At 43.5% G+C, this 14,080-nt stretch overlaps 1 protein-coding gene across 3 annotated transcripts in view; it reads left to right on the plus strand.

The window, feature by feature from the left end:
• LOC110514101 (trinucleotide repeat-containing gene 6C protein) overlaps positions 1-14,080 on the plus strand; it is a 78,568-nt gene that overhangs the window by 11,114 nt on the left and 53,374 nt on the right. For 2 of the 3 annotated variants that reach the window (XM_036941648.1, XM_036941649.1), the window contains exons 2-3: positions 3,899-4,001; positions 6,858-6,879. In XM_036941648.1, coding sequence (XP_036797543.1) covers positions 3,939-4,001; positions 6,858-6,879 — 85 coding nt within the window. In that variant the 5' untranslated portion in view covers positions 3,899-3,938. Of the gene's footprint in view, positions 1-1,597; positions 2,206-3,898; positions 4,002-6,857; positions 6,880-14,080 lie in introns of those variants that run through there. The other variant, XM_036941647.1, reaches the window with a different exon arrangement.

Here is a 14,080-nt window from a genome sequence, read left to right on the forward strand (position 1 = left end):
TTATAGTTATTTTCCTCTTGCAGTGGCTTCCCCCCCCACACCAAGCAGCACCGTTCCTCCTCCTCCTCGCTGTTAGTTACTATATGTTTTTATAGTTATTTTCCTCTTGCAGTGGCTTCCCCCACACCAAGCAGCACCGTTCCTCCTCCTCGCTGTTAGTTACTATATGTTTTTATAGTTATTTTCCTCTTGCAGTGGCTTCCCCCACACCAAGCAGCACCGTTCCTCCTCCTCCTCGCTGTTAGTTACTATATGTTTTTATAGTTATTTTCCTCTTGCAGTGGCTTCCCCCACACTAAGCAGCACCGTTCCTCCTCCTCCTCGCTGTTAGTTACTATATGTTTTTATAGTTATTTTCCTCTTGCAGTGGCTTCCCCCACACCAAGCAGCACCGTTCCTCCTCCTCGCTGTTAGTTACTATATGTTTTTATAGTTATTTTCCTCTTGCAGTGGCTTCCCCCCCACACCAAGTAGCACCGTTCCTCCTCCTCGCTGTTAGTTACTATATGTTTTTATAGTTATTTTCCTCTTGCAGTGGCTTCCCCCACACACCAAGCAGCACCGTTCCTCCTCCTCGCTGTTAGTTACTATATGTTTTTATAGTTATTTTCCTCTTGCAGTGGCTTCCCCCACACACCAAGCAGCACCGTTCCTCCTCCTCCTCGCTGTTAGTTACTATATGTTTTTATAGTTATTTTCCTCTTGCAGTGGCTTCCCCCACACACCAAGCAGCACCGTTCCTCCTCCTCCTCGCTGTTAGTTACTATATGTTTTTATAGTTATTTTCCTCTTGCAGTGGCTTCCTCCCCACACCAAGCAGCACCGTTCCTCCTCCTCGCTGTTAGTTACTATATGTTTTTATAGTTATTTTCCTCTTGCAGTGGCTTCCCCCACACACCAAGCAGCACCGTTCCTCCTCCTCGCTGTTAGTTACTATATGTTTTTATAGTTATTTTCCTCTTGCAGTGGCTTCCCCCACACACCAAGCAGCACCGTTCCTCCTCCTCCTCGCTGTTAGTTACTATATGTTTTTATAGTTATTTTCCTCTTGCAGTGGCTTCCCCCACACACCAAGCAGCACCGTTCCTCCTCCTCCTCGCTGTTAGTTACTATATGTTTTTATAGTTATTTTCCTCTTGCAGTGGCTTCCTCCCCACACCAAGCAGCACCGTTCCTCCTCCTCGCTGTTAGTTACTATATGTTTTTATAGTTCCTCTTGCAGTGGCTTCCCCCACACACCAAGCAGCACCGTTCCTCCTCCTCCTCGCTGTTAGTTACTATATGTTTGCATGCTGTTCTGTTGGGTCAAATGCAGTCAACCGATTGTTCCAAACAAGAACGATGCTGCTTTCAACTTCCCTTCTTAAATAAGTCATTCTCTTTCTATGATTCCGGCAGTTCATCCAACTGATTTGATCTTTGTTCCACGTCAAATTGCAATCGTAATATTTGGTTTTAAAAAAATGAAAGTCCTTGTTTCACGGTCCTTTTACCAGAGTTGTCTTGCACAAGGACCAACTGATCCCGAACAGAAATGAATCTGGACAGTTTCCAGTATGTGTAGCCTAAGTCTATGTTTTCCGGCTCAGCCTGTGCCTAGACAGACAGCAGTTTAGATCAGCTGGGCCATCACTCCATTCCTCTGATACTATGTGACACTAGCATGGTGCATCAATGTTGAATGGAGACCGTGGCTATATTTAGCCATCAGCTGTAGCTAGGCTTAATAGCTGGGCTGTGGGCCCCACAAAAATAAATATTTATGGATCTAATGGGTTAGCCGTGATATGGAAGCACATCGGAGTTCTGAGGCAAATTTCCATCCACATAATCTCAGGTCTTCAACCCTAAAAACAGCCAGACAGTAGGAGTTGCCTATTAATAGCTCTGTTCTTTCCTGCTGCTGCTCTTTGGAACCAAACAGGCCAACATGGAGAACGCTGCAGCGGCTTATGGCTAGTCAACAGTTTTCCACTTAACACATGGAGCACTCAGCTCTGTTCCAAGCTAGTCTGTTGCCCATGCTGTGAGGTAACTCCCGGTGAAGTGTTAAGAGGACCAAAGCCGAGATTAGCCCCCGAGATTGGCTGATTAGCCCGTCGGCTGGCCAATCAGTGCATGGCTACGTGGATATGTGAGATACAGCGTTTTTTGTGTGCGATTTCATTGAGACATTCGCCAGCCTACACACGTTACTATTATCAGGTCAGTTGTTTTAGCTTAGTTGCTAATTGTCTGCGTGAGCAACTGCGCCTCCTTATGTTGTATTGAAGTCTGTGGTAGACTTGCCTTATTGTGCTTCAGCCTGCTTCTTTGCCTTCTGTTTATATTGTATCCTAATGGAAGAAGGGGAGCAGACTGTGTTGGTTATGGTAGTTGTGTTTTTATAGGCTAGGCATTTTTCTCAAACCTTCTCCCTCAGACATGTTGAATTCCAACAAAAACACACCTGATTTGGGCTCCCGAGTGGGGCGGTGGTCTAAGGCACTGCATCTCAGTGCTAGACGCGTCACTACAGACACTGGTTCGATTCCAGGCTGTATCCCAACCGTCTGTGATTGGGAGTCCTATAGGGCGGCGCACAATTGTCCCAGCGTCATCCGGGTTTGGCCGGGGTTGGCCGTCATTGTAAATAAGAATTTGTTCTTAATTGACTTGCCTAGTTTAAATTAAAAAAAATAACTAATCAAATTTGGTCTTTCTAGAGACTGTGTCAAACCTGATGCCCCGAAGACGGGTGACTAATATGCAGTGCACTGTGCAGCGGCCTAAAAACCTAACTGACTCTGGATCAGTGCTTAAGGGCCAACATCCACCACCTCTCCACCTGGCTGCACACTCATCAGGCCTCGGGAGCTCTTGTTGCCAGGCGATGGCACGGCATTGCAGCACATGCTTGGCTTACATTTTTAGATGCCATTTCTCATCTCCGGTTCAAGGAAACCGGATTCCAATTTATGTATTTTTCCATGCAGTTATTATTCTCCCATCTCTGTCCTTAAATGCTGGAGCTTTTTAAGTGAAAAGAGGAAAGGCCTAGGCTTATTAAGGCTAAATATAGGATCGGTCTGCATCCCAAATGGCACCCTATTCCCTAATATAGTGCTCTGGTCAAAAGTAGTGGACAATGTAGGGAATAGGGTGCCATTTGGGACGCTGGCTACCCAACTCTCCTCTGGAACAGCTTGCTGCTCGTGAAAGGATGTGGAAATGTCAGGTTGATTTTGTGTGTTTTTTTAATGGCTTTGGAGCATGTGTGTGGAGTGGAGGCTTGGCAGGCATTTGTCTCTGAGAGCTGGGTCCCTACCAGGTAAGATGCAGTACTCTGAGGGATCTGGGGAGTGGCAGCTAGTACTGAGTGTGGCTGTGCCTCACTTTACCTGGGTCATTCAATACTGGTCATAGAGATGTCAGGCAGCCGGTCAAAAGCAGTGCACTGTATGGTGAATAACAGGGTGAGATGCAGCCTTACTCAGCCTACTGAGTCTGGGTTGTCTTGGAGATGGCGGTAGGTACTGGCTGGATGTCTGGGGATTGAAGAATGGGGCCTCATATCAAGGGTTTCAGTAACACTAAGAGGACCACAGCTCTGGCCTCCACCAGCACCACAATGCCTCCTAATAAATTCCAGACCACACAAGTCATCCACACAAGTCAACCCGAGCCAATACAACCCAAGCCACACACACACGCAGGTCAATCTGTTAATGGTGTTTCTATTGTTTAATGGTGTTTCTATTGTCTGTACATTCCCTCAGCAAAGAGCTGCAGTGAGTAGTTATAACTCTGCTTCAGAATGGAATTCATGGGAGGATTCCAGGTGTTCACGTGCAGACAGTCCTCACCTCGCCAGCAACCGCGTTGTAAAACACGTCTGTCTTTTGATCCTCTGTTCCAGCCGAGAGAAGAAGCAGGGAACACGAGACCAGAACCATTTGATGGAAGAAAAGAAAAAGAGAAAGCAAGAAGAAAAGAAAAAGAAGGAAGCTGCTCAGAAAAAGGTGTGACGTCATATGGTTCTTGTTGTTTGGACACACTTCTATCATACTACCTCATACAGCACCAATCCCCGTTTCTATCATACTACCTCATACAGCACCAACCCCTGTTTCTATCATACTACCTCATACAGCACCAACCCCTGTTTCTATCATACTACCTCATACAGCACCAATCCCCGTTTCTATCATACTACCTCATACAGCACCAACCCCTGTTTCTATCATACTACCTCATACAGCACCAACCCCCGTTTCTATCATACTACCTCATACAGCACCAACCCCTGTTTCTATCATACTACCTCATACAGCACCAACCCCTGTTTTTATCATACTACCTCATACAGCACCAATCCCCGTTTCTATCATACTACCTCATACAGCACCAACCCCTGTTTTTATCATACTACCTCATACAGCACCAACCCCTGTTTCTATCATACTACCTCATACAGCACCAATCCCCGTTTCTATCATACTACCTCATACAGCGCCAACCCCTGTTTTTATCATACTACCTCATACAGCACCAACCCCCGTTTCTATCATACTACCTCATACAGCACCAATCCCCGTTTCTATCATACTACCTCATACAGCACCAACCCCCGTTTCTATCATACTACCTCATACAGCACCAACCCCCGTTTCTATCATACTACCTCATACAGCACCAACCCCCGTTTCTATCATACTACCTCATACAGCACCAACCCCTGTTTTTATCATACTACCTCATACAGCACCAACCCCTGTTTTATCATACTACCTCATACAGCACCAACCCCTGTTTTTATCATACTACCTCATACAGCACCAACCCCTGTTTCTATCATACTACCTCATACAGCACCAACCCCTGTTTTTATCATACTACCTCATACAGCACCAACCCCTGTTTTTATCATACTACCTCATACAGCACCAACCCCTGTTTTTATCATACTACCTCATACAGCGCCAACTAGAGGTCGACTTATTAATCGGAATGGCCGATTTTAATTAGGGCCGATTTCAAGTTTTCATAACAATCGTCAATCGGCGTCTTTTGACACCCATTCTGGACGATTACATTGCACTCCAGGAGGACGTGGCAGGCTGACTACCTGTTATGTGAGTGCAGCAAGGAGCCAAGGTAAGGTGCTACCTAGCATTAAACGTATCTCATAAAAAACAAAACAATCAATCTTAACATAATCACTAGCTAACTACACATGGTAACAAAGACCGTGATTAATTTGCCAGAATTGTTCATAATTATAACATTGAAGGTTGTGCAATGTAACAGCAATATTTAGACTTAGGGTTGCCACTCGTTCTATAAAATACGGAACAGTTCCGTATTTCACTAAAATAGAACATATTTTGTTTTTCAAAATGATAGTTTCCGGATTTGACCATATTAATGACCTAAGGCTCATATTTCTGTGTGGTATTATATTATAATTAAGTCTATGATTTGATAGAGCAGTCTGTCTGAGCGGTGGTAGGCAGCAGCAGGCTCGTATGCATTCATTCAAACAGCACTTTCCTGCATTTGCCAGCAGCTATTTGACTTAAAGCCCATCAACTCCAGAGATTAGGCTGGAAATACTAAAGTACCTATTAGAACATCCACTAGTCAATGAAAGGAAATACAAATGCTATAGAGAGAAATAGTCCTATAATAACTACAACCTAAAACTTCTTACCTGGGAATATTGAAGACTCATGTTAAAAGGAACCACCAGCTTTCATATGTTCTGAGCAAGGAACTTAAACGTGAGCTTTTTTACATGGCACATATTGCACTTTTACTTCTCCAACACTTTTTTGCATTATTTAAACCAAATTGAACATGTTTCATTATTTATTTGAGACTACATTTATTTTATTGATGTATTATATTAAGTGTTCATTCAGTATTGTTGTAATTGTCATTTATTATAAATATATATAAATAAAAATCGGCCGATTTAATCGGTATCAAACTTTTTTGGTCCTCCAATAATCGGTATCGGCATGAAAAATCATAATCGGTCGACCTCTAGCACCAACCCGCGTTTTTATGGTACTACCTCATACAAGCACCAACCCCTGTTTTTAATGGTGTAGCTTTACACAAAGCAAGATGATGATATCAGCCTCTACCCTGTGCCCTGCTCTATTCCTCTCCTCTTTCACCCTCCCTCCCTCGCTCCCTCTCTCCCTCTGCTCTGAACCGTGTCAGTAAGTGATCCCTTTCCACTCCGTTGGCTAAACAGGCTAACGTGTCATGCTGCTTCTCTTTATCACATGCAGCCTCCTGTGAGGCTGAGGAAAGCAGAGCTGAAGGGGGGAGCTGGCCAGCGTGTGTGTGTGTTCCTGCATACGCCACTGTACCTGTGTGTGTGTGTGTGTTGTCTGCCTCTTATTTCACTTTCTGGCTAACTAATCCACATGACCCACCAGGCAAAAGCCCCTAAGCTCAGCCGGTGGAGGGATGAACATAAAACATGTAGCATTATAATAGGCTAATAAGAACATTTCCCTGAACATTCTGTTCCAATGGAATGGGCTGGCTTTCAGTCAGAGCAAGGCTGAAGTGCAGGCAGCCAACCTAGTAGCATGCTAACGCTAGCAGGCTAACTCCGAGAGAGGAGACCTATTGATTGTCTGTTGCTTTAAATATTGACATAAAACACATACTTCAGTTAGGACTCCTTTCTTCATTATGTGTATTTGACAGGGACAATAGGCCTACACATCAACATTTCAATAAATGTGGCAGTTTTATCCAGCCAGCTCATTTTCATCTGTAGTCCCTTGTACTTGTGTTTTTTTTGTGAACTCTTTAAAAAAATCTGTTGCTAATATGTTCTTCCTCTTTCTTTCCAGGTCACTGAACAGAAAACCAAAGGTGCGTTGTTCTCATCTTTTCCAACATTCTGCAACCACTCCTACCTCCTATTACCTTAGACTGACTGACTGATTGAAAAGAGAGGGGGATGGAGGGAGAATGACAGTCGGAGCAACAGAGAAAGTGAGAGTATGCACAGTGTGCACTTAGCTGGCAGGGTTTTGAAGTGAATTGAACCCAGAGCACTGTAGATAGAACACATCCTCTCACTGCCCTCTGTGCCAAAGCTCTTAATGAGCGAGAGAGAAGGACTGGCGAGAGGGAGAGGACCTGTTATGTGGTGTGACTGGCCAGATGGGGCCGGGAGGGGCTTATGTTTTGAGAGAAAGTCTCTAGGAAAGCTCATTAGGGCATCCGTTAATGGTCCTGTAACGGCCTTCTAGCACTTAACAGGAGGTTGGGGAAGTGGGGGGTTTAAAGGTCAAGATGAGGAAGGGACATCTTAGTGTAATAACCCTACAGGGTATAGTAGGCTGCAGGGCTGCATTTACTGGAGCCTGTCTGTGCTGCTGAGCTGCAATAATGAGCAGTAATCTGGGTTAGTTAGCTTTGTTAGCCTGTTTCCATCCAGTTAGCTTTGTTAGCCTGTTTCCATCCAGTTAGCTTTGTTGGCCTGTTTCCATCCAGTTAGCAGTAATCTGGGTTAGTTTTCTTGGTTAGCATGTTTCCACCAAGCCATGTATGGCTGAAAAGTCCCCTGGAAGCTGGCTGTGACACATTAGAATGTGGTGTTGACTGTTGAGGAGAGCAGGGTCAGTGTGAAAGTGCAGGATAGGGGTAACAACAGGCAGGGAGAGGCCACCAGTGTAATACTGCACTTTTCTACTGTGGTTGGAATGGGGAGGCCCAACCTGGGTCTGATGGAGGGAGGAGGAGAATATATGTGGGGGTGGATGGAGGAATAGAGAGAGTGGGGTGAAAAAGGCAGAAGGAAATTCACCTGGCTTGTCACAAACATATTCCTGAGAAGGAAATGACAAAAGTGAAAGAAAGGGTCTGAAGGAAAGAGACTGCAGGAACAAAGTACTGGAAAGAAACAGAGAGTATTGTGTGAAAGTGAGCGAGAACACACTCGTTTCCTGTCTACAGTTTACACATACAGTAAGCAGTGCGCATCGAGATCAACATAAAAGGCACGTGTACCCACATGGCTAAGGCATACAGTACATTCATATAAATAAGTTCCCTCTGCCTTACCGACCTCCACTGGGACTGTGTATGTAGTATAGGCACTCATACAAACACAATTATATCAATGCATAGGTCAACAGACTTTTATGAATACATTAGTACAATCACATGTGCATCTGTATAAACCAGGGATATTCAACTCCTACACTACGAGGTCTGTCGCCTGCTGGTTTCCTGTTCTACCTGATAATTAATTGCACACACCTGGTGTCCCGGGTCAAAATCAGTCCCTGATTAGAGGGAAACAATGAAAAAACACAGTGGAACTGGCTTTGAAGTCCAGAGGTTAGTTTAAAGGGGTCTAGATTGTCACATAGAAAAGTTGACAAGTACACACAGACACACGTGTCCTTATGTTTACAATTGGCTCATTCATCCCCCTCCTCTCCCCTGTAACTATTCCCCAGGTCGTTGCTGTAAATGAGAACGTGTTCTCAGTCAACGAACCTGGTAAAATAACAGATACAGTGGGCCAAAAAAGTATTTAGTCAGCCACCAATTGTGCAAGTTCTCTCACTTAATAAGATGAGGCCTGCAATTTTCATCATAGGTACACTTCAACTATGACAGACAAAATGAGAAACAAAATCCAGAAAATCACATTGTAGGATTTTTAATGAATTTATTTGCAAATTATGGTGGAAAATAAGTATTTGGTCACCTACAAACAAGCACGATTTCTGACTCGCACAGACCTATAACTTCTTCTTAACCTTTCTGATCTCCCCATCCCGGATCCGGGTTCGTGAATACAGACTCAAGCTCATTACCATAACGCAACGTTAACTATTCATGAAAATCGCAAATGAAATGAAATAAATATGCCATCTCTCAAGCTTAGCCTTTTGTTAACAACACTGTCATCTCAGATTTTCAAAATATGCTTCTCAACCATTGCAAAACAAGCATTTGTGTAACAGTATTGATGGCTAACGTAGCATTTAGCATTAGCATTCAGCTGGCAACATTTACACAAAAAAACAGAAAAGCATTCAAAAAAATCATTTACCTTTGAAGAACTTCAGATGTTTTCAATGAGGAGACTCTCAGATAGCAAATGTTCAGTTTTTCCTGAAAGATTATTTGTTTAGGACAAATCGCTCCGTTTTCTGCGTCACGTTTAGCTATGAAAAAACCCCTGTATCCAGGATTGTGTAAATCTATCAGCAAGCTCATTAGCATAACACAACGTTAACTATTTATGAAAATCGCAAATGAAATGAAATAAATATGCCATCTCTCAAGCTTAGCCTTTTGTAAACAACACTGTCATCTCAGATTTTCAAAATATGCTTCTCAACCATAGGAAAACAATCATTTGTGTAAAAGTAGCTAGCTAGAGTTAGCATTTCGCGTTAGCATTTAGCGTTAGCATTAGCGTTAGCATCCAGCACGCAACATTAACAAAAACATAAAAGCCTTCAAATAAAATCATTTACCTTTGAAGAACTTCTGATGTTTTCAATGAGGATACTCTCAGTTAGATAGCAGATGCTCAGTTTTTCCAAAAAGATTCCTTGTGTATTAGAAATAGCTCCGTTTTATACATCACATTTGGCTACCAAAAAAAATCCATAAATTCAGTCCTCAAAACGCAAACTTTTTTCCAAATTAACTCCATAATATCGACTGAAAACATGGCAAACGTTGTTTAGAATCAATCCTCAAGGTGTTCTTCACATATCTCTTCATTGATACATCGTTCTTGGACACATGCTTTCTCTCCTGAATCCCAGGAGAAAATGACCGCACCTGAAGATTACGCACAAATTTAGACAAAGGACACCGGGCGGACCTCTGGAAAATGTAGTCTCTTATGGCCAATCTTCCAATGATATGCCTACAAATACGTCACAATGCTGCTAAGACCTTGGGCGAACGACAGAAAGTGTAGGCTCATTCCTTGCGCAATCACAGCCATATAAGGAGAGAATGGAAAACAGAGCTTCAGAAATTCTGCTAATTCCTGGGTGATGCATCATCTTAGTTTCGCCTGTAGAATGAGTTCTGGGGCACTTACAGACAAAATCTTTGCAGATTCTGAAACTTCAGAGTGTTTTCTTTCCAAAACTGTCAAGAATATGCATAGTCGAGCATCTTTTCGTGACAAAATATCGCGCTTAAAACGGGAACGTTTTTTATCCAAAAATGAAATAGCGCCCCTAGAGCTCTAAGAGGTTAAGGAGGCTCCTCTGTCCTCCACTCGTTACCTGTATTAATGACACCTGTTTGAACTTGCTATCAGTATAAAAGACACCTGTCCACAACCTCAAACAGTCACACTCCAAACTCCACTATGTCCAAGACCAAAGAGCTGTCAAAGGACACCAGAAACAAAATTGTAGACCTGCACCAGGCTGGGAAGACTGAATCTGCAATAGGTAAGCAGCTTGGTTTGATTAAATCAACTGTGGGAGCAATTATTAGGAAATGGAAGACATACAAGACCACTGATAATCTCCCTCGATCTGGGGCTCCACGCAAGATCTCACCCCGTGGGGTCAAAATGATCAGAAGAACGGTGAGCAAAAATCCCAGAACCACACGGGGGGACCTAGTGAATGACCGGCAGAGAGCTGGGACCAAAGTAACAAAGCCTACCATCAGTAACACACTACGCCGCCAGGGACTCAAATCCTGCAGTGCCAGACGTGTCCCCCTGCTTAAGCCAGTACATGTCCAGGCCCGTCTGAAGTTTGCTAGAGAGCATTTGGATGATCCAGAAGAAGATTGGGAGAATGTCATTTGGTCAGATGAAACCAAAATATACCTTTTTGGTAAAAACTCAACTTGTTGTGTTTGGAGGACAAAGAATGCTGAGTTGCATCCAAAGAACACCATACCTACTGTGAAGCATGGGGGTGGAAACATCATGCTTTGGGGCTGTTTTTCTGCAAAGGGACCAAGACGACTGATCCGTGGAAAGGAAAGAATGAATGGGGCCATGTATCGTGAGATTTTGAGTGAAAACCTCCTTCCATCAGCAAGGGCATTGAAGATGAAACGTGGCTGGGTCTTTCAGCATGACAATGATCCCAAACACACCGCCCGGGCAATGAAAGAGTGGCTTCGTAAGAAGCATTTCAAGGTCCTGGAGTGGCCTAGCCAGTCTCCAGATCTCAACCCCATAGAAAATCTTTGGAGGGAGTTGAAAGTCCGTGTTGCCCAGCAACAGCCCCAAAACATCACTGCTCTAGAGGAGATCTGCATGGAGGAATGGGCCAAAATACCAGCAACAGTGTGTGAAAACCTTGTGAAGACTTGACCTCTGTCGTTTGACCCTTGTCATTGCCAACAAAGGGTATATAACAAAGTATTGAGAAACTTTTGTTATTGACCAAATACTTATTTCCACCATAATTTGCAAATAAATTCATAAAATCCTACAATGTGATTTTCTGGAGAAAAAAAATCTAATTTTGTCTGTCATAGGTGAAGTGTACCTATGATGAAAATTACAGGACTCTCTCATCTTTTTAAGTGGGAGAACTTGCACAATTGGTGGCTGACTAAATACTTTTTTGCCCCACTGTAAATGTATGGTTTCCATCAGCCAGTCCCTAGCGTGAAAGCAGCACGTATTGCCTTTGGTGATTGTCTCCTACCTCTCTACAGTGTCTTCCTGGCTGTGGCCTAGTTACAGCTCATCAGCCTCTCTCCATAGCCATTTCTCTGTCTCTATAGAGAGAGAGGTATTCTACCACTACCATCCAGGGTTACAACACAACCATGCCTTAGTTTCTACCACCGCTACCATCTAGTGTTACAACACAACCATTCCTTAGTTTTTACCACCACTACCATCTAGTGTTACAACACAACCATGCCTTAGTTTCTACCACCACTACTATCTAGTGTTACAACTCAACCATGCCTTAGTTTCTACCACCACTACTATCTAGTGTTACAACTCAACCATGCCTTAGTTTCTACCACCACTACTATCTAGTGTTACAACACAACCATGCCTTAGTTTCTATCACCACTACTATCTAGTGTTACAACACAACCATGCCTTAGTTTCTACCACCACTACTATCTAGTGTTACAACTCAACCATGCCTTAGTTTCTACCACCACTACTATCTAGTGTTACAACACAACCATGCCTTGGTTTCTACCACCACTACCATCTAGTGTTACTACACAGCTGTGCCTGAATCTCTCCTGTCTATGGCAGGTAGCATGCCCCCACCCCATCAGACACCAGTCCTCCCTGTCTACTGGACCATCACCCATGTGGAGGCATTTTCTCCCTGGCGCTGCATGATGAGGGGATAGTGTAACATAGGGATACATACCCGGTAACTCTGTTAGCATGGATAGGTCTGTGGTAGACCTTGATGGATGGATGGATTAAGGAGGAGTCGGAGGGAACATACTCACAGCATCCATTCCAGAACGGAGCTGCAGCCACCACATTTACATAGCGCCATAAGATCACATTGTTATTCCAGATCTGCGGCGACACAACGCTGTCATTTCATAAGATTCATTTGCCGTTTCACATTGACTTAATTACACCCAGCGCTTTGTGTCGCAGCAGAGCCATAAATGGCAGTGTATTCCGGAGGGAATTTATTTATTCCACACGCTGCCGTCGCTGTCATGTTGTCTCTTCAGCGGCTAAACGCTATGAGAATGAATACAGTGAAGATGGATATTAGCCAATCACTGAACAGAGGCAAGGGGGGCATTCATTCAGTTGTTTATGCTATATTGTCTAGGAGTATGTTTAGGTTAGAGCTGATATATGTCTTGTTGAGATTGTATATAGCAGAGGAGGCTGGTGGGAGGAGCTGTAGGAGGATGGGCTCATTGTAATGGCTGGAATGGAATAATGGAACCACGTGTTTGATTCATTCCATTCCAACCATTACAATGAACCCGTCTTCCTATAGCTCCTCCCACCAGCCTCCTCTGGTATGTAGCTGTATCAGATCAAAGTTTATTGGTCGCGTACACAGATTAGCAGCTGCTTCTAAATGCTTATGTTACTGGCTCCAACAGTGAAGCAGAATGGCTCGCAAATCACATGTGATGTGAATTATACAAATGACTGAGATGGGACAGTGGCTGTATATGAGAGCTGTCATTAGGCATCACAGTGATAGATGCCCGTTTATTACTCACTCACTCACTCACTCGTAAGGATTCATATTTTCCTGAAAATATGCCAAGTTTCAATACCAGGAATAGTTCCAGTGCCCACTTTAAAGCGTTTAAAACCAAGATATGGTCACTATGCCAGGATTCTCCCCCAAAAAGAGGGGAGCTGTGCCACCTTGTCGGCTTGGCTGCGCCACTATGTAAAGATTTCAGCGCAAATGAAACTGATGATTATTAATGATAGTTACTCGATCTTTGATCGCCAATGACATTGTTGTGAATTGCGGAACAAGTTGTTCATAAATTCGGACCTTTATCATGTTCCTCAATTATTTGAGTGAATTTCAGCACATCTTGACACAAAGCACACCTGGAGAATAGTGTTGTCCTATCATAGACTTTGTAACGGCAGTCGAACAAGTAAAATGACCAACGTTGTTAAGCTTGCTAGATAACCTCCTTCAACGAATGACAGAATATCTCCTATATTTGCCTAAATGGAGTTGATGATTATACAGACAGCAGTTCAGCTCATCAGTAACTGGGAGATGAAGAGTGGAACTGGATATTTAATCTATTTATCTTAACGGGGACCAACTCTGTTTTAAAAATATCCGTATCTACGTTTGTTGATTCTCTACAGAAGCTCTCGTATGGGCAGCAGTACGAGACAGCGCGGAGGAGATTTGCTAGCAGTATTTTCACATGCATAGGCCAGAGACTAGATTTGATCATGTAACCTATGGATTACAGAATGTTCATGCTAGACAAGAGTTAGGATTTTAGGTTTCAGTGGGGTTGGGACTGGATAGGAAAATGGGCTGGGCTCTAGGACAGGAAAAGATATACTTTTCTCTCATGCCTCTGAATTGGTAACATAATTAATTTCTGTGACAGAGAT

This window comes from Oncorhynchus mykiss, chromosome 13 (genome assembly GCF_013265735.2).
Source record: "Oncorhynchus mykiss isolate Arlee chromosome 13, USDA_OmykA_1.1, whole genome shotgun sequence".
NCBI lineage: Eukaryota > Metazoa > Chordata > Actinopteri > Salmoniformes > Salmonidae > Oncorhynchus > Oncorhynchus mykiss.